The following is a 20,805-nucleotide window of genomic DNA, read 5'->3' on the forward strand; positions in this document are numbered from 1 at the left end:
ATACTAACGGCAAGCCAAATGCCATCTTTTAATGGCGATGTGCTTATGAAATGGCTTCCTACATGTATCCACTGTTTTCATAAGTACTCAGGAATATTTGTTCCTTGTACAAAGAGATGCAAAGTACTGATGTTTCCAGTTTCTCAAGAAAAGCTAGTATAAACCTCTTAGTATTAGTCTTCAGAAGGGTATTTAATCAACCATCCATTCCTCTCCTTTTTCACTCTTTTTTTAAAGATTTATTTATTTTATTTATATGAGTACACTGTCAATCTCTTTAGACACACCAAAATGGGGCATTGTATCCCATTACAGATGGTTGTGAATCACCATGTGGTTGCTGGGAACTGAACTCAGGACCTCTTTACCACTAAGCCATCTCTCCAACCCCCTCTCCGTTTTCTCTTACCTCCCCCATATTATTCATTTACATGTACATGGATTTAGAGCTCATATGAGTAACAGGTAAGAAAAATGCATATTAAGCATATATTATATAAATGTATACCTATACACATATATACACACATCCATTGCTTCCCTAAGGAGGCCATTGTTGGTGTGCATAAAAGCTTGGGTAGTAAGGGGGAAAGTCCCTGCACTGTGATTCTCGAGTTCTTAGGCTATGTCCAGAGCTGAAATGATTTGCATTTTTGTGTACTTGATGTTGATTTTTTCCAAAGACAAGATTACATTAAAGCTGTCAGCCATGTTGTCTGCAGACCCTTGTTCCAAGTCCAGGCAGTCCTGCTCAAGTTAGCAGTGCTGTTTAAAGGACATTGAGCAGAAGCTTGTTTCAACTCACTTCTCTGGGAGAGTATGTGAACATTGACTGACATTTTAAGTAAACCTGAAACTCAAATATTTTTATTAAAGTCACTTTCATAATTTTAAAAGGCCATTTTACAATTTTAATATACAATATTGAAATACTAATTGCCCCCCCTTTTTTAATTTTTAAAAGATTTATTTGGCTGGGCAGTGGTGGCATATGCCTTTAATCCCAGGACTTGGGAGTTAGAGGCAAGCAGATTTCTGAGTTCAAGGCCAGCCTGGTCTACAGAGTGAGTTCCAGGACAGCCAGGGCTATACAAAGAAATCCTGTCTCAAAAAAAAAAAATATTTGTTAGTTTATGAGTGTTTTACATTCAGTACAATTTTATTTCTGTGAGCTACCATGTAGTTGCTGGGAATTGAACTTAGAACTTCTAGAAGAGCAGCCAGTGCTCGTACCTGCTGAGCCATCTTTTCATCCCCCACCACCAATCTTATTATGTCACATTTATATATTGTATCTGTAATGTTTTTATATTCCACTTAAATGATGCACAGCAAAAATAATAAGACTCATTACAGATTGAGAATACATATACATGTCTTTTCTTCTTTTGAGGCAGTACTTCATGTTCTGTGTGTATGTATATGGATGTTTCTGTTCTGTGTATCCCACATATGTCTGGTATCTGAGGAGGTCAGACGGCATCAGTTCCCCTGAACTGGAGTTATCATGATGTTGAGCTGTTGTGTGGATGCTAGGAACCGAACCTCGGTCCTCTACTAGAGCAACAAGTACTCTTAACTGCTGAGCTCTCTCTCCAAGCCCCATACTTTGTTTTTATCTGACTTTGGTTTAGTAATTAATGATTAGCAAAAATTTGTAACATTATGGTTAATTGGACTTGTCACTTAAAAGATTATTAGTAGCTGTTATGAAATGATCAAACAGGTATAATGTGGTTGAAATTAATTTAAAGTGGGATAAAGGTATAACTCAAGCTTGTTTTTTCCATATAGTGACTTTTATATTTGTTCTTTCCATAGGATGACAAGTCAAAAAAGCAGTTTGTTTGTATTAATACCCTAGAAGACACACAGGCTGTTAGAGCAGTGGCGTTTCATCCAAGTGGTAGTTTATATGCTGTTGGTTCAAATTCAAAAACTCTGAGAGTGTGTGCCTATCCAGAAAAAATGGATGCAAGGTGAGAGCAGCTGTTTGCGTTGTTCTGCCGTCGGCTCTGTTGGTTGCCTTTCATAGTCGCCATTCACTAATGTTCAGCTCTTCCTTTCCTTCTGTTAAACTTTATTAATCAGTGCCTAGGAAAATATCCATCATTCGAATTTATTCATTTCCCCATGAAATATTTCTGACTATGCCATTTTGCATCAGAAAGTCTTTCTTATTTCCAAGACATATTTATATCTGCAGAGTTCTTATAGTACATCTAAATGATGCAAGACAAAAACTAGATTATGGCTCATTACAGATTGAAAAAATCCACATTTTTTTCTTTTGAGGCAGCATTTCACTTGTGGCATGGATTGGCCTTAAACCCTAGATTCTTCTGCCTCTCCCTCCTTTGCAGATACATGCCACCATACCCTGAATTACATTTCCTTTAGTTTCAGAGGAGTTACGGTTAAATTATAGTAATTACTGATATTGGGCATTTTTAAACCTATAAAAATTAAAATTTTATTTGGTTAACTTAACAATGGTTTTGCTATCTTGTTCTAGCAAATTACAGAAAACAAGATACATGTTCTAAAAGATATGTCACTGTAGTACAACCAATTTAAGTTTATCCTTGGCTAGCATACAAATAAATGGGACTTAGACTCTAGTTATCACATTTGGCTTTGATGATTACTGGCTGTCACCCCTAATCTACTTTTCTAACTGCTGCCCTGGCTGCCTCCCCACCCATGTTCCCCAAATACATGCTGTTTCTCCTGGCCATGAGCTCATGGTCCATCTTCTTCTGGAGCCTTCGCCTTTCTCTGCCTTCTCTTCCTCCCCACCCCAACCCCCCCAGCCCCCAGTAACTCTAAAACCCACCTATTTCTTATCTTTTCAATAATTGGCTATAGCCATTTCTAGTTAACCAATAGTTTTAAATTAAGGAACAAGGTTTGTACAACAAAGACTAGTAAATGTAAAAGTTACATGACAATACACAGCAATAGAGCAAACCTCAACATGTCATGGAAATGGTAATCGTCATTATTTATAGTTGAGTGGTGGGATAGTATTTGTCTGTGATGTATATGAAACTAGACTAGGTTCAGTCCCCAGCATAGCACAAATATATATTTTGTTTTAGATATAACTTCTCAAGAATCTAGATAGGAACTTTGTGATACTGTTTTTGTCTTTTTTGTTGTTTATTATTAAATGTCTGCTATGAGTAAAGTGGCATTATAGGGCTGGAGAGATGGATCAGCAGTTAGAGCAGAGGACCTGGGTTTGAGTCCCAGTACCCACATGGTGGCTTATAACCTTCTTATTCTTCTTTCTTAAAGATTTATTTATTATTATATGTGAGTACACTGTAGCTGTCTTCAGACACACCAGAAGATTTCATTACAGAGCTCATTACAGATGGTTGTGAGCCACCATGTGGTTGCTGGGATTTGAACTGAAGACCTTTAGAAGAGCAGTCAGTTCTCTTAACTGCAGCCCTGGCTTACAACCTTCTGCAACTCCAGGAGAACCAATATCCTATGGCATCAGGCACAGATATGATGCACAGACATACATACAGTCAGAACACTCATATATATAAAACAAAAAATTTTTAATGAGTACAGGGTGTGATGGTGCACACCTTTAATCCCAGCATTGAAAAGGCAAAGGCAGGTGGATTCTGTGAATTTGAGGCCAGCCTGATCTGTAAAGGTAGTTCAGGACTCTGTTACACAGAGACCCTTTCTCAAAAATCCAGAAAATAAAAATGATTATGAGCTATTTGGTAAATTTTTATGGTTAGAGAAATAAAACTGTTTGTATTAGTATTCTAGAAGACACAGGGGCTGTTAGAACAGTTGCTTTTTATCCAATGGTAGCTTATATACTGTTGGTTCAAATTTAAAAAAAAAAGTCTAAGAGTATGTACCTATGTAGAAAAAATTAGTTTTCATACCAAAAGAAAGATACCCAAGCAAATAAGCTATATAAAGCTTTAAAAGTTTTAATTCTTACAAGTACTATAAGTTATTATAAGTAAACCTGGATACAGTATGTTATTTTGGCTTTTTAAAGCAAATTTTTGTTTTGTTTTGTTTTGTTTGTTTTTTTGTTTTGTTTTTCAAGACAGGGTTTCTCTGTATAGCCCTGGCTGTCCTGGAACTCACTCTGTAGACCAGGCTGGTCTTGAACACAGAAATCCACCTGCCTCTGCCTCCCAAGTGCTGGGATTAAAGGCATGTGCCACCACTGCCCGGCTTAAAGCAATTTTTTAAATGTACCACTAAGTTTTGGAATTTCATACATGTATATAACATATTTTGATCATATTCACTCCCTCCCTTCAATTCCTCCTAGGCCTCCCCCAAATATACATCCCACCCCTCAACTTGATACACCTTTTTAAAAGTTAAATACACGCTGAATCTAGTCAGTGTTTCCCGTATACATGAGTATGGGGCCAGACACTGAGACCTATCAGACCCACACCCCAGAAAGAACTGACTGTCCCTCTGCTAACAGCAGTCAACTGCCAACAGCTCCTCCATTGGCTGTGGGCTGTCCCAAGCCCCTCTCAGGTCCATTGCTGCAGTTTTGAGCAGCTTGACCTTTTGCAGGTCTACTGTAGGTAACATGGCTGCTATGAGTTCCTGAGTGCAATGGCCATGTCATGTACTGTGTTCTCCCCTTATTTGGGCTTCTGACTAAGTTAACTATCAATTTTTTTTTGTTGCTTTGTTTTATTTTTTCAAGGATCTAATTTTTTTTTTTTTATTTATATGAGTACACTGCAGCTGTCTTCAGACACACACCAGAAGAGTGCATTGGATCCCATGACACCCTGTGGTTGCTGAGAATTGAACTCAGGACCTCTGGAAGAACATCAGTGCTCTTAACCGCTGAGTCATCTCTCTAGCCCTTTGCAAGCTTTATTTTATTAAACATTCAACATGAAGTAGAATTTCCAAATCTGTATAACTATTGTCCAGATTTGGCTTTACAAATCCCTGAGCAGGCAGAGTGAGGCTGGGTGAGAGTGAGCGAGGGAGACAGTCAACAGTATCAATTTTTTTTCAAAGATTTATTTATTTATTTATTTATTTATTTATTTATTTATTTATTTATTATATGTAAGTATACTCTAGCTGTCGTCAGACACCCCAGAAGAGGGCATCAGATCTTATTACGGATGGTTGTGAGCCGCCATGTGGTTGCTGGGATTTGAACTCAGGATCTTTGGAAGAGCAGTCAGTACTCCTAACTACTGAGCCATCTCTCCAGCCCAACAGTATCAATTTTTAAAGTACACTTTAAGACTTATTATAACCTTAATAGAATAGTATTGATATAGGTTTTCATAGTATTTTTATTATATATATATGATAGTTAAATAAATAACAATTTTGACCTTTGCCCTGTGAAAGCATTTAAAGAGTTAGATAAGTGGCTGTAGAGATAATTCAGTAGTTGAGAACACTTGATGCTCTTTCAGAAGACCAGTGCTCATTTCCTGGTACTCACATCAGGTGATTCACAACCATCTGTTAACTGCATGCAGTTCGAGGGGGTCTAATACACTGTTCTTGCTTCTAAGGGCACCTGAATGCACGTAGTCATACATACATGCAGACATACACGTAAACACATAATAAAAAATTTAAAACTAGGAAAAAGAATAATAGAGACCCTGTTAATTCATAGCATTAAATTTTTTGTTGCTCTTCTTATAAGTAGACGTATTTATTTATATTTAAGTGTGTGAGTGTTCTTATATGTTTTTAAGTACAACACATGATGCAGTACCCACAGAGGCCAGGAAATGATGTCAGATCCTGGAATTGGAGTACAGACAGTTTTTAGCAGTCACATGGGTGCTGGGAACTGACCGCAGGTTCTCCACATGAGCAGCAAATACTTCTCACTGTTGAACTGTCTCTTCAGCTCTGTATTACCAAGTAGAAATACTTGAAAAAGAGACAGCAGAATTTTAGATTAGGGTTTTGTTTTGAGGCTGGCCTTGAGTTTGGGTTCCATGCCACATTCTCAGCAAGCACTGTCACATCTCTGTCATCTTTTCCCTGCAGCTCTTCTCTGACTTTCACCTTCTTAGAAACAAATCTTCCTATCTTTTAGAGCTGAGGACTTCATACCTTATCATAACCACTTACATGTAACAGTCATGACGTCACCTACCCAACCTAGTTTGTTAAATTCTTGAAAGAGACTTTGTCTTTTTAATTCTTATTCACTTCTCACCTTTTCTTAAACCTAGGCATACTGTTTATTATTTATTAATAAATATTTATTTCACTTTCCTAGATTTTACCCCCCCTGAGGAAAATTTATGAGGAAATAAGATAAATGGAGATTTTCTTTTAAAAAAAAACCCATATGCCCTATTTATTATATGCTCTGAAATGGTTGATTCATATTATAGTTATAATTTCACTGATTTGGTTTAAATATCATTTACAATATTTTCTTTTTTTTTTTTAATTTATCTATTTATTATATATAAGTACACTGCAGCTATCTTCAGACACTCCAGAAAAGGGCATCCAATTTCATTACAGATGGTTGTGAGCCACCATGTGGTTGCTGGAATTTGAACTCAGAGCAGTCAGTGCTCTTAACCACTGAGCCATCTCTCCAGCCCTATAATATTTTCTTTATGATTTTGGAAGCCTACTCATCTGCTGTCAGTTAGGCATGTGGTCCCCACCTTTAACATCAGTACTCTAGAAACTGAGCCAGGAAGATTATTGAGTTCAGAGCTAGGTTTTGTAGGATCTATCTCAAGAAGCCAACAAATCCAGCTTCTTCCCAAAAAACGCCTTGTTGCTGGGTGTTCTCTTTCCTCCTTCCTTTATAATAATTTCATGGTAACTAATTTTTAAAAGCAGGAAGCTGAAATATCTTTATGTACTTTTCTTTCCAGTGCACATGACAGTCCTAAGCAGCCAGTGGTACGATTTAAGAGAAACAAACATCATAAAGGATCTATTTATTGTGTGGCTTGGAGTCCGTGTGGACAGTTATTAGCCACAGGATCAAATGACAAATACGTGAAAGTGCTGCCCTTCAATGCAGAGACTTGTAATGCAACAGGTAGGGCCCAGTGCAGCAGTGACTCACGCGCCAGTGTGCATGTACACTTGTCCCCCTGTCTTTCTGTTGTCATTAATGAAATTCAACAGCACTGTCTTAAAGAATTTGCTTTTTGTTTTGATATTCTGATCCAGTGAGGCATTCTTTAAGTTTTATAATTAGTCAAGTAATATATGAATTTTAGACAAGCATAAGGAAAAAATAATTTTTAAGGACTAGGGATGTAGCTGAATGATAGATCACTTGCATAGTGTGCATAAACATGCAAGCATGCATGCACAGGCAGACATACACACAAGAGAAAGAGAGACAGAGAGAAAGAGAGATGGAGAGAGACTAAGAGAGCCTTTTAAATAACTACCATAATTGAATTAATGAATATTTTCTATAGTACTATCTTTCCTTTCTTATTTGAATAAAAGACAGGGGAAGTAATGAGTTTTCTGTAGTTCTGTTTTAAAGGCAATAGTAATTAGTTAATAATCAGTATTTTAATGTATTGGAGTTTTATGTTCAGTAAATGAGTTGATTATGTCTGTCCCTAAGTATAAATCATACTGCTTAAGTATGTTGGCATATCAGATAATGGTTTCATTATGATGATTTCCTTCCGATGTGTCATTATGCTGTGCTCTCACACTGCTGTGTTATCCTTGGCTAGTTCTTAGGCAGTTTAGCGTTCTCTTCACACAGTAAGTTGAGCAGCATTTTTTTTTTTTAATTCTTATTGCTGTTTCAGGACCAGATCTGGAATTTAGCATGCATGATGGGACAATTCGAGATTTGGCGTTTATGGAAGGCCCAGAAAGTGGTGGAGCTATTTTAATAAGTGCTGGAGCAGGAGATTGTAATATTTATACAACAGACTGTCAAAGAGGACAGGGCCTTCATGCTTTGAGTGGACACACTGGTATGTGATTCTCAGGCTTCCTTCTCTCAGTTTGTGCTGTGTGCTGTTTTATTAGTGAGATCGCTTCATAATGGATCTTTTTGAGACAGATTTTTATTTCAAAAACTTGCATTGTAAGTGTTGGATATCAGAGTAATATTAATAGCATTATCCATTTATTCATCACAGGATTCCTTTACTTTAACCTCCACAGCCATTATATGATATAGGAAATTTTATCCCTGTTTGTATTTGAGGAAAGTGAGGCACAGGGGTAGAGCTGGTTAGGGACAGCTCAGATCCGACTAGATCCACTTTGTTCAAGGCCGGTAACCTAACCTCACAGAAGAGCGGTCTAGAGTTTCTTCATGAAAAAGTTGCATTATTTCAAGTGACAAATTTTTGTCTGTACTAATTACTGTATCTTGAAATATAGAAAGAACTTAGTCTTCTAATGGAGTCACCAAAGAAGGACTAAATTTGTTCAGAGTGCTTTTGATGGATTTAAAAAATCCTTAAGGGCTGGAGAGATGGCTCAGCAGTTACGAGCACTGACTGCTCTTTCAAAGGTCCTGAGTTCAAATCCCAGCAACCACATAGTGGCTCACAACCATCTGTAATGAGATCTGATTCTCTCTTCTGGTGTGTATGAAGACAGCTACAATGTACTTACATATAATAATAAATCTTTAAAAAAAAAAGAAATCCTTAAATCTTCTTTATAAGGCGTCTATGCAGTCTCTTTGATATGGCATATTTGGTTAACCAGTGATAAGAAGAACTTACCTTTGCGCATGTGTGGAAAAGCCTTTCCCACATCGGTAACTGCATGTTTCTGGTCTTTTATAGGGCATATTTTAGCACTTTATACCTGGAGTGGGTGGATGATTGCATCTGGTTCCCAGGATAAGACCGTTAGATTCTGGGATCTTCGTGTGCCAAGCTGTGTTCGTGTGGTTGGCACAACATTCCATGGAACTGGTAAATTTTCCATAGATTTTGAATTAAGTTCTATGAGAAAGGAATTTTATAAATGACTCTCGTGTCTGCTTCCCTACCTCATTTTCATGTAAAAAAGAGAAGTAGGGCTGGGAGGATAGCTTACCAATAGACTGCTGAACTACTTTATATAAAGCTCTGAGTTTAATCCGTAGTACTGAATAAACCAGATCAGCCTGGGCTACAGGAAACTACTTTAAAGAAAAGAAAAGGATGTTGAGGTGAGCATTAGAGGGAAGGCCGACTTTGTATTTTATTGCTTAGTTTCAATTCTTTTAGAATTCTTTCATATATTAACCATATTTTTAAACTGATATTAGATTAAATATTGTGTTCCAAACTGGCAGTTTTAATGTATATTCATTTGTTTATTTATTATATGTGATGTATGTGAGTGTGTATACTCCCTACAATGTACCTTGTGCATGTGGAGGTCAGAAGACAACTGAGAAGAGTCCATTCTTTTCATGTGGCCTCTGGGCATTGGCCTGAGTCCAGATTTGGATGCAGTCTCCTTACCTGCTAAGCTATCCCCTGCCCAGGTCTAGATACTCAACATTTTAAAAAAATATTTATTTATATAAGTACACTGTAACTGTCTTCAGACACATCAAAAGAGGGTGTCAGATCCCATTACAGATGGTTGTGAGCCACCATGTGGTTGCTAGGAATTGAACTCAGGACCCCTGGAAGAGCAGTCAGTGCTGTTAGCCACTGAGCCATCTCTCCAGCCCGATACTTAACATTTTTAATTAATTAACTTCCTTATTTATGTGAGGGCATGTGTTCACTTGTAGGTCAGTAGATAACTTATGGGACATTCTGTCTTTACCGTCTGTATCGTGTGGATTGACCCCAGGTCATTGGCTTGGCAGCAAGTGCTGTTCATTACCTTTTTGGACCCTCTCAGTGGCCCTAGGACTCCAGATCTTTAAAATTAGTTTTTAAAGATTTATTTTTATTTTATGTACATGGGTGTTTTGCCTGCCTTTATGTCGGTGCACATGTGCATGCACTGTCTGTGGAGATAATCATTCCCTTGAACTGAAGTTACAGAAGGTTGTGAAGCCACCTTGTGGGTGCTGGGGAGCAAACTCACTTTCTGTACTCTTAACCACCGATCCCTCTCTGCAGCCTCTTCTGACTCTTAATAAAATTCACGCTCCAGGTTTGAAGTTCTGGGTTTCCTTTAAAGCTCTGCTGCACTGTTTTTAGTATATTTTACCTCTTCTTTCTAATGCTTTCTGACCTTAAGGCCAGGTCATGGCCTGCAGCCCTTTCTTCTTATAAACTTCACTACTCCCTGAAGAATGTTCATGTGCCAGGTCCTTTTTATCAACCAGCTATGTCTTGTATTTAAAAGTCTGTTTATCTAGTGTGGGTTCAGGGGCTGTTTGGTTAAATGGGATATTCTGTGGACACCTAGTAAGTCCATCTACTGTATGGAATTATTTAGCTGTTTGTTTGTTTGTTTGTTTGTTTGTTTTTCCGAGACAGGGTTTCTCTGTGTAGCCCTGGCTGTCCTGGAACTCACTCTGTAGACCAGGCTGGCTTTGAACTCAGAAATTCGCTTGCCTCTGCCTCCCAAGTGCTGGGATTAAAGGCATGCGCCACCACTGCCAGGCAAGTGTTTAACTCTTAATGTTCTTTCTTGGGTTCTTGTTTGGATGATCTGTTTAGAAATGAGTAGGGTTCTGAAATCACCCATTATTATTCCATAAAGACTTAATCCAAACTTTAAAAAAAAAAACAAAAAACAAAACTGTTGATACTTGTGTGAGAATGTGGTGTGCATCTTCTTGGTGGATTGCTCTCTTTTTAAATATGTAGAGAGGCCTTCTTCATTTCTCTTGACCTTCCAACCCCTGATGCTAGTGACCTACTTCTGCTTGTCATAACATCCCCAAATCCCTTCTTACATTGGGGGTAAAGTATTCAAAACATGAAGCTGTAGGGGGGATAATTTCAGGTTCAAGCCTGACTTGGCATCACACACCCTTAGTCTTAGTTCAAACATTTGTTTTCCTTTTTTGTAACCTTCCGAGATTTTTCATGATTCATGTTGCCTCTGTTGCCTGAGGTGTTCTTCCTTTTATCTTCTCTTTACCAGGTTTTTTTTAATCTTTAGGTTTTAGTTCAGCATTTCCTCACCACCGTGAGAAGCCTTCTTTGACTGCCCTAATTCTGAACTCATCACTGTGTTCTATCACTGAGCTTTTAATATGCATTTAAAATATGTTTATTCTTATTAATCACTTGCCTCTTATAATACATATTAAGTGATCATATCTGTTTCATGTTTCAGAGAAGATGAATTACCTTCTGTAAAGTGCCTGGCCCAACGGACAGCTGAATTAACAATAAACTTTTTGTTTATTTGTTTATTTATTTATTTATTTATTTATTTATTTATTTTGTTTTTTCAAGACAGGGTTTCTCTGTATAGCCCTGGCTGTCCTGGAACAGACCAGGCTGCCTCGAACTCAAAAATCCGCCTGCCTTTGCCTCCCTAGTGCTAGAATTAAAGGCGTGCGCCACCACCACCTGGCAATAATCAACTTTTTAAAGAAATGAACTGAAATTTCTCTTGGCACAATAAATTTTTTTATGTTTAAACTCAACTTTTTTTTTTAAGATTTATTTATTTATTTTATGTGTATGAGTACACCCTAGCTGTATAGATGGCTGTGAGCCATCATATGGTTCCTGGGAATTGAACTCAGGACAGCCCCGCTTGCTCCAGCCCCCACTTGCTCCGGCCCCCACTTGCTCCGGCCCCACTTGCTCTGGCCCCACTCACTGTGGCATAATTCATGGTAGCTGTCTTCAGACGTACTAGAAGAGGGTGTCAGATCTCATTATGAGTGGTTGTGAGCCACCATGTGGTTGCTGGGATCCGAATCAGGACCTTCAGAAGAGCAGTCAGTGCTCTTACCCACTGAGCCATCTTGCCAGCCCTAAACTCAAATTTTTATAGTTTTCCTATGTGTTAGCTGTCTCATTTTCCCTAATTCTTTTGTGTATTTTTATATATGTAGTGTGTGTATGTTCGCATGTGTGTACAGATGCACTTGCACTGTGTATGCATGTGGAGAGCAAAGGTCAGTTAGCATCAGGTGACTTATGACTGTTATGTTTTTGAGGATCTCCTACTGACTCTGGAGCTTGCATGTCTGCTGGACTGGCCCGCCAGCGAGCCTGCCTTTGCAGTCAGCTCTAGGCTTACAGATGTGCATGCCTGGCCTCACAGTCCCATTGGCACCAGGGATCTGAACTCAGGGCTTTCACTCCCACTGAGTCCTCTCCTCAGTCCTCAGCTTCTCTAGTAAGAAATAGTAGTAAAGTACATTTGCTTTGTGTGTGTATTTGCTTTATATGTATATGGGTGGGTGCTGGTGATCTTCTCCTGGAGGAGAAGCTTAGAGAGAGTCAGTTCTCTCCTTCCACCATGTGGGTTTCAGAATCAACTCAGGTCGTCTGGCTTCAGAGCAAGTCCTTTTACCTGATGTGCTCAGGTAAAAGTTTGGACCATCTTTTCTTTTCTTCTTTTTATTTTTTTATTTTGGTTTTTCAAGACAGGATTTCTCTGTATAGCCCTGGCTGTCCTGGAACTCACTCTGTAGACCAGGCTGGCCTCGAACTCAGAAATCTGCCTGCCTTTGGCTCCCAGTCAGTCAATCAATCAATCAATCTTGGGTTGCCTTAGGATATTTCCTACACCGTTGCTTTAAAGTTTACCTTGTGTGTGAGTTTTCTTGTTCCCTTGGCTCAGTACTCTAAGCTGATCATAGGAGTATTTTTAGGACTTGCCCTAGTAGTGCACACACTGAGTCTTCTACCAGGGTTTCACAACGTTATGCTGGCAGGTCTTCAACTCACAGGAAATAGTGCTTCATTTCTTCCAGAACTTGTTTTATCCTGGCTTCTGAAAAAGATGTAATGGTTATTAGTTAATTTTTATTTTTCCTTATCAGATCACTACAACAGTATCAATAAGCTATATCAGATCATTAGTGTGTGGTTCAATGAACATGAGTAGCTATGTTGTGGCGGAAGTATTAATTTTCTGTGTTGCAACGTTAATTTCCCCACTACAGGCAGTGCAGTGGCATCGGTGGCTGTGGACCCCAGTGGCCGTCTGTTAGCTACAGGTCAGGAGGACTCGAGCTGCATGCTGTATGACATAAGAGGAGGCAGAATGGTCCAGAGTTACCACCCTCACTCCAGTGACGTTCGCTCTGTTCGCTTCTCTCCTGGAGCTCACTATTTGCTGACAGGTTCTTATGATATGAAAATAAAGGTGACAGACCTACAAGGTGATTGAGACTGGCTCCCTTGATTTTAATTTCCTATTCGATTTGGGGTATTTTTTTTTCTAGTCTGATATGATTGACTAACATTTTTAAAGCTTTAACTCTATAGTTATTTATTGAGAAGACTACATTAAGATTTCTTGTATTAAATTAAGTAGAGTGAAATTTATTTAATAAAATACATTTTATTAATTTGATTTACTGCACTGACTTATTCTGTGTTGTAAGTGATGGATTTATATACACTTTAGCATCTTAAAAATAATATTGTACAATTTGTGTGTATATATATATATATATTGGTTCTTTGAGACAGGGTTTCTCTGTATAGCCCTGGCTGTCCTGGAACTCACTCTGTAGACCAGGCTGGCCTCGAACTCAGAAATCTGCCTGCCTCTGCCTCCCAAGTGCTGGGATTAAAGGCCTGTGCCGACACTGCCTGGCTAGTTTTATCTTTAAACATTCATTAACTAAATGTTTGTTAAATAGTAACTGGGAACAGATGAAGTAACTCCTATCTTAATGGAGCTTATATTTTGGAGGCCAGTGAAAAATAAACTAACAAATGGTATCATTTTTGGTAATGCCAGTGTGATTATAACTTATCTGCTATGAAGTAGTGACTGCAGTTAGGGGATGGCTGTTGTAGACAGGGTGGTAAGTGGCATCTGCAGAGGTGCCATTTGCACAGAGGCCTGAATGAGAGAGGAACAAGCTGTTACCAAGACCCTCAGTGAAGAGCACAGCAGATACAGGGGCTGAGGCAGGGCAGACTTGGTTGTGACACTGCAGGAAGCTGATGTGCTGAAACTTAGTCAACTCAGGAAAGAGATGTAGTACCGAGGACGTGTTCGTGAACCCTGAAAGACCAGTCAGGAGCCGATCTGATGCAGTCACAACATGGTCTTTATTCAAGCCAGCTTGGGCTTACCTCACCGTAGCCCCGCAAGATGGTTCCAGTGGAGGAAAAGCCCTGAACATGCATGGAGGCAAGGTTTTATAGAAAGCAGCAAGCAAGGGTTGAGTGTTTCTAGCCTGGCAAGCATCTAATTGGGGTGCTGCTGTGGCCTGGGGTATCATTAGCTGCTGCTGGAAGGCAAACTATAAACTTTTGAGTTTTTCCTAGTTAGTGCTGGTTAGGCAGGGGTAGGCTTGTAACCTGGAGGTGTAGATTTGTTGGGGGAAATAACCTGGAGACTGGTGTTAGATGCAGGTTTGTGGTGAGGAGATTAGCCTTAAAACACAGGTCTTGTTGGGGTTAGCCTAGTAACTGGAGCTAGGCTTGGGTTTTGTTGGGGAGTAACTTGGAACCTAATGCTAGGTACCAGCCTTGAGTTCCAGCTGAGGTCAGGTTCTCTAAGATGGGGTTTGAACCCAAAATTTGGTCTCTCAGAAATACAGCAGTCTAATTCTGAGGCAGAGTGTATTGGCATAAAGGGTCTGGGTTTTTTTTTGTTGTTGTTTGTTTTTGTTTTAAATCTATTCATTTATTTTATGTATATGAGTACACACTGTAGCTGTACAGATAGTTGTGAGCTTTCATCTGGTTGTTGGGAATTGACTTTAGGACCTTTGGTCACATCAGAGGCACCAGAAGAGGGCGCCGGGTGACCGCGAGCCACCATGTGGTTGTTGGAATCCGAACTCAGGACCTTCACAAGAACAGCCGGCGCTTCCACCCGCTGAGCCATCTCACCAGCCCTGTTTTGTTTTTGTTTTTGTTTTTGTTTTTGTTTTTTATTTTCGAGACAGGGTTTCTCTGTGTAGCCCTGGCTGTCCTGGAACTCACTCTGTAGACCAGGCTGGCCTTGAACTCAGAAATCCGCCTGCCTCTGCCTCCCAAGTGCAGGGATTAAAGGCGTGTGCCACCACAGCCCGGCTCAAAGGGTCTGTTTTTTAAAAAGTTTTAGGGTAATAGAAAAATCAAGAAAGACTGACTTGCCATGTTCCATCTGCCCTTCACAGTAGTAACTTCCTGTTGTCAGTCTCCACACCAGAATAGTTATCTTGTTTTACTTGATAAGCTGCCTGCATTTCAAAAGTTACAACATGAATCCTCTGGAAGGTTTTAAATCAAGAAGTAATGTAATCCAAATTATATTAAGGTAATCTGAGTTCTTATGTCTTTATTGTTGTTAGGACAGGAATAGAAATATAGAACCAGAGAAGGCACTGCCTGCTGAGTGATGAGGGTGGTGTCTGGGCAGTAAGTGTGAGAGCAGAGGTGAAAGCAGTGACTGAATTGAGGGCAGTTCTTCCTGAGGCTAGACTCAGGAGGAAGAGAACTAGGCATCAGGGTGCTTCCCGGATTCTGACATGAGATATGTGAGTAAGGCAGGATGAATTTCGGCAAGAAAATAAAAAGTTTGGTTTTAGACAAGTTAAATATACAATGGCTGTCAAGGAATCAGGTGAGGTATTAAATAATTATTTAAAGACTGGATGTGGTAGTGTACACCTTTCATCCTAGCACTAGGGGGTGGAGGCGGAGCAGAGGCAGGTGGATCTCAGGGAGTTTGAGGCCAGCCTGGAAAAGATTATTGTTTACCAACCCGAGGCTTAGGTTTGCAGCTAATTTGAGTGTGAATCATAGGCATATAAACACCCAAGATATGAGATAGAATTTCAGAGGAAGTAAGATACAGAGGGGACAGAAGAAATCTGCAAGATTGGGACTCCAGGAACCCACCAAGCTTTAAATTGGGAAAGGAAGGAAAATCAGGGAAGGGCCTTGATTTGATTGTGGTAGAGCCGCATTGGAGAAGGAGGTGGGGGGAGTGTTGGCTGTGACAGATTGCATGCGTATTTTACCAGATCCTGACACTCAAAGTAGCAGGAAGTCTGTATAATTTGAATTTCCACTGGCTTTTTCCTTATAAGCCCATGTCTCTTCTTTCTCTGTTTAGGGGACCTTACCAAGCAGCTTCCTCTCATGGTGGTCGGGGAGCACAAGGACAAGGTGATTCAGTGCAGATGGCACACCCAGGATCTTTCCTTCCTTTCATCCTCTGCAGACAGAACTGTGACCCTCTGGACTTACAGTGGCTAGAGGCCACCCTGCATTGGTCTATGCAGCAAAAGCACAGACTCGAGACTACTGAACTGTTAGGACTACAGGCCTGAAGAACATGTACTGCCCCCGAAAGAGTTTAAACAGAGGAAGCCCTCTTATTACCATGTCCTGTGAACAGAAGGTGTTGGGTGGTGGTTTTCAGTCTTCCATGTGTGTTCATGCTGCTGTGTAGTTTCCTTGCCAAAGTCTGCAGAAGAGCTCCTATGTTGGTATGCACGCCAAGTCATGGTACAGGATGGGCCCATGGTTTATTATTAAGTGCACTCCTTGGGTGTTACCCAGGTAACAGTTTTATACTCACACTGACATGGAATTATAATTTAAGTAATTGTTATAATATTTAAGTAATCCCCCAGATAAAACATAGGTGTTCAGAAATGACTGCTCTTATCACAGTCCCATACTGTATCACGTGTCTTCTAGAGGTCAGGGTTTGGTGAGTCTCCAATTTTACATGATCATCTTTGCCTAGGGCTCACCATAGAGTCTCCAGATGAAAGGAGAACAGCTTCTAACCCAGGGGAGTGGTTGCTGATTTGTCACATCACTTTGTTTCAGGCTACAGGTAATAACTATTTTGCTTTGGGAACTTGTTGACTTCAGTTTTTTGAATGCACAAGATACCTCCCTTCCAAACAGCACTGTAGAAGCAGAGTGGCAGCAGTTACAAGGAACAATATTCCATGGTAGGGTTAACTTACCTGGTAGCATTTTCCTCTTAAAAATTAAAGACTTTGCCATGACCCTAGCATGGCTTGACGAGCTGTGTTTGCATGATAATTTAAAATGGAAAACTGAAACTTTGCACTCCAGAAGCTTATTTGGGTTTTCTTGCACAGTTTTGTGTAATGAGGAATAATGATTTTATTTGTACAGTACTATATATCCTAACATTTTATGTATCTTTATTTTCATATTGTTCAGTATTTTACTTTAAGTTATTAAATAGGCTACTTTATTTATTTCAACTGCAGTGGTATTGACCTGTCTGTGCACTATTTGTAGCAAGCATTTTAAATCTATAGTACACAAGTGGGAGGGTAATAGAAGTGTAACTGTGCTTTTTATTTCAATAAAGACCTCTTGACACCCGAACTGTCCTTTTCTCATGGTCTGAGTCCACGGCACTCTATTCAGAGTGCATTTTCAGGTTACGTGGAGAAGGTAGGGTTAAAGGAAAGAAAGGCTTCCTGGGTGTGGACCCCAGCCCTGCTTCTTACTGTTCCCAAAGCCCCTGGCAGCACAGAGCACCTCTGTTCCCTCCCTCCTTTACCCAAGGCTTTGCACACACTAAGCAAGCAGTGTACTACCCCAGAGCTGTACCCCCAGCTTTTGTGATTTCTAGTTAACAAAGCCTGGCACAGTAGGGGCTGGAACATGAACATAGCTACGTGGTAAAACATTTTCTTTTTTTTTTCTTTTTTTGTTTTTTTTGAGTCAGGGTTTCTCTGTGTAGCCCTGGCTGTCCTGGAACTCACTCTGTAGACCAGGCTGGCCTCGAACTCAGAAATCCTCCCGCCTCTGCCTCCCAAGTACAGGGACTAAAGGTGTGTGCCACCACCGCCCGGCAGTAAAGCATTTTCTAAGCATGCAAAAGCCCTGGGTTCAGTCCCCAGAACTATAAAATACACAAACAGGCCAGGCTAAGTAAAGTGCACACTCTGACCAGTGCATCAGCAAGGTTTGGGAGCTTTCGAATGTTTAACACCTCAGATTTGTCACTCACAGATTCGGAAGGGAATGCTACAAACACCAGTGCCATCTTGAAATTAAGTCTCCTTAGTTTGATTTAGTGCACAATTTCATACATTTTAGGTCTTTTTGTTTTGATGTTTTGTTTTGAGCAGGGTCTCACTCTTAACCCTAGCTAGTCTGGAGCTCAAGAGATCCTCTTTGCCTTCCAAGTGCTGGGATTAAAAATGTAGGCCCCATTTTAGGATTCATTCATTCATTCATTCATTCATTCATTCATTCATTCATTCATTCATTCAAGACCAGTGTAGTCCTGGCTGTCCTGGAACTTACTCTGTAGACCAGGCTGGCCTTGAACTCAGATTCACCTGCCTCTGCCTCCTGAGTGCTGAGACCAAAGGGGTGTCACCCCTGCTCTGTTCATTTTAGGAATTTTGAAAGGTCATTTTTGTTTAAAACCAGGGTGGGGAAGGCATTTAGGAAAGACAAACATGATCTCATTTTACTTTTGAAAAGTGAGCTAAGAGCCGGGCGGTGGTGGCACACGCCTTTAATCCCAGCACTTGGGAGGCAGAGGCAGGCGGATTTCTGAGTTCGAGGCCAGCTTGGTCTACAGAGTGAGTTCCAGGACAGCCAGGGCTATACAGAGAAACCCTGTCTCGAAAAAAAAAAAAAAGAAAAGAAAAGTGAGTTAAGTATGTAATGATGCAGCTCTTACTTCCCAAATCAAGCTTAGTTTCCTTTTCCTTGGACAACAAATAGTTTTGACCAAACCAAGTGAAAGTGAGTTTGTTTTCCTTTCAGGAAATTAGAACATTCAAAGAATAAACAGCGTTTTCTGCATGGTGTATAGATGGTATGAGATGTGTCAGTGAAGTCCTCTGTCCACTTGGCTTTGCGTGTACCCAGTTTGGTGTTCCCATTTTGTTGTTGTTTGTTTGTTTGTTTGTTTTTTCTGGAGTCTGCACCAGGTGGAGAGGAAATTCCTAGCAGAAGTTGTTATTTAAAGGCAGCCTCTTTTGCTCACTCATGGGCTAGGTATTCTGCCCTGCTGTGCTCTGACAACCCAGAAGTGTTGCTTAGCAAGAATGCATTATAGACCAGGTGTCACCTGGGTCATCCTCGCTGTCCTCAGCAGGCTCTGCTGCTGGATGGAGGTCCTGGTGGGCCATAGCTGCAGCCCTCCCTTAGTTCTGCACTGAGCTCTCTACAGTTCGGGAGCAGATTTCACAGTTCCTGTGGGCTGCTTTTCCTGAAGGCAAAATTACTCATTTATCATAAAAGATATTATAAAAGTCTGGAAGAGTCAGGGAGCTTCCTTGGGCAGCGTCTTCAGGACCTCCATGTACACCATCACTTAGACCTTCTAGGGCAGGTGGCTCTTGCCTCCTGCCTTCTTTCCTCTTCATTTTCCCTCCCTTTCCCCTTCCCTCCCACCGCCTCCTTTCCCATTAAAATGGTATTTATAGGATACTGTGAGATTTTTCAACTCCTTTGTATATTTTTTCTTCCTGCTTTTTGAAGTGGTTCACTATATGTTGTCACCTTAGTATGTAATTGTAGCCATCCAGCGGCTATGGACAAACTGGATATACCTGAAAGGGGGTGTGTGAGAGAAGGATGAAGTCAAGACAAAGTTTCTTTTTATGAAGTTTTTTTTTTAAAAAAGATTTATTTATTATATGAAAGTACACTGTAGCTGTCTTTAGGCACACCAGAGGTCATCAGATCTCATTACAGATGGTTGTGAGCCACCATGTGGTTGCTGGGAATTGAACTCAGAACCTTTGGAAGAGCAGTCAGTGCTCTTAACCACTGAGCCATCTCACCAGCCCTTATTGTATTACATACACATAGGGTAAGTGTATGTGTTTCTGTGTATGAACTGTAGCATGTAAATGAAGATCAAAGATATTGGTCCCAGGGGTCAAACTGAAGTTGGCAGGCCAGCTGAGCCACTCACTGGCTTCGATTTCATTTCTTTTATTGCATTGTCTTATAACACTAGAAATTATTTTAGCAACTATTCAGAAGCATACACTTATTTTCTGTGTCTCTACACTGTCTTCCCCCATGGGTTGAATAGATTCTGGACTTTATACACAAAAGGAAACGCCAAGACTGAAGTATCTGTGCTTCCAGCTGCTCTCAGCATGTGAGAAAGGAGTTTGTCTAAAGGAGGTGCTGCTCCCCAGGTCTAATTTAAATTTCACAGTCTAATTAAAATTTCTCCTTTCTCTTTTTTTCTTCTCTCTCTCTCTCTCTCCCCCTGTCTCTCCCTGTCTCTCTCTCTCCCTCCCTCTCCCTGTCTCTCTCTCTCTCTCTCTCTCACTCCCTCTCCCTCCCCACCCTCTCTCTCTTTTGATTTTTCAAGACAGGGTTTCTCTGTGTAGCCCTGGCTGTCCTGGAACTCACTCTGTAGACCAGGCTGGCCTCAAACTCAGAAATCCGCTTGTTTTTGCCTCCCAAGTGCTGGGATTAAAGGCATGCACCACCACTGCCTGCCATTTTTCTTTTCTCAATCAAAACTATTTAGCTCTCCTCAAAAATTATAAGCCCAAGAATATGTAATTATCACTGGAGAGATGGCTTCACCATTAAAGGCTAGGCTCACAACCAAAACTATGAGACTATATAGTTATCTGGACATGGCAGTTGGGAGCCTGGGGCAGAATTGCCACAAGTTTAAGGCCAGCTTGGGATACATAGTAAATCTCATGCACTCCTGGGGTATGTCCCTCCTGTCTTAAACACACACACACACACA

At 40.3% G+C, this 20,805-nt stretch overlaps 1 protein-coding gene across 5 annotated transcripts in view; it reads left to right on the forward strand.

Moving 5' to 3' along the window:
* Wdr47 (WD repeat domain 47) overlaps window positions 1-17,441 on the forward strand; it is a 59,870-nt gene extending 42,429 nt beyond the window's left edge. For 2 of the 5 annotated variants that reach the window (XM_031375202.1, XM_031375203.1), the window contains exons 10-15: window positions 1,822-1,979; window positions 6,903-7,072; window positions 7,812-7,982; window positions 8,811-8,942; window positions 13,058-13,276; window positions 16,180-17,441. In XM_031375202.1, the coding sequence (XP_031231062.1) occupies window positions 1,822-1,979; window positions 6,903-7,072; window positions 7,812-7,982; window positions 8,811-8,942; window positions 13,058-13,276; window positions 16,180-16,322 (993 nt within the window). In that variant the 3' untranslated portion in view covers window positions 16,323-17,441. Of the gene's footprint in view, window positions 1-1,821; window positions 1,980-6,902; window positions 7,073-7,805; window positions 7,983-8,810; window positions 8,943-13,057; window positions 13,277-16,179 lie in introns of all 5 variants that reach the window. The other 3 variants (XM_031375200.1, XM_031375201.1, XM_031375204.1) reach the window with 2 other exon arrangements.
* Window positions 17,442-20,805: the final 3,364 nt, after the last annotated feature.

This window comes from Mastomys coucha, unplaced genomic scaffold, assembly GCF_008632895.1.
Source record: "Mastomys coucha isolate ucsf_1 unplaced genomic scaffold, UCSF_Mcou_1 pScaffold16, whole genome shotgun sequence".
Taxonomy (NCBI): domain Eukaryota; kingdom Metazoa; phylum Chordata; class Mammalia; order Rodentia; family Muridae; genus Mastomys; species Mastomys coucha.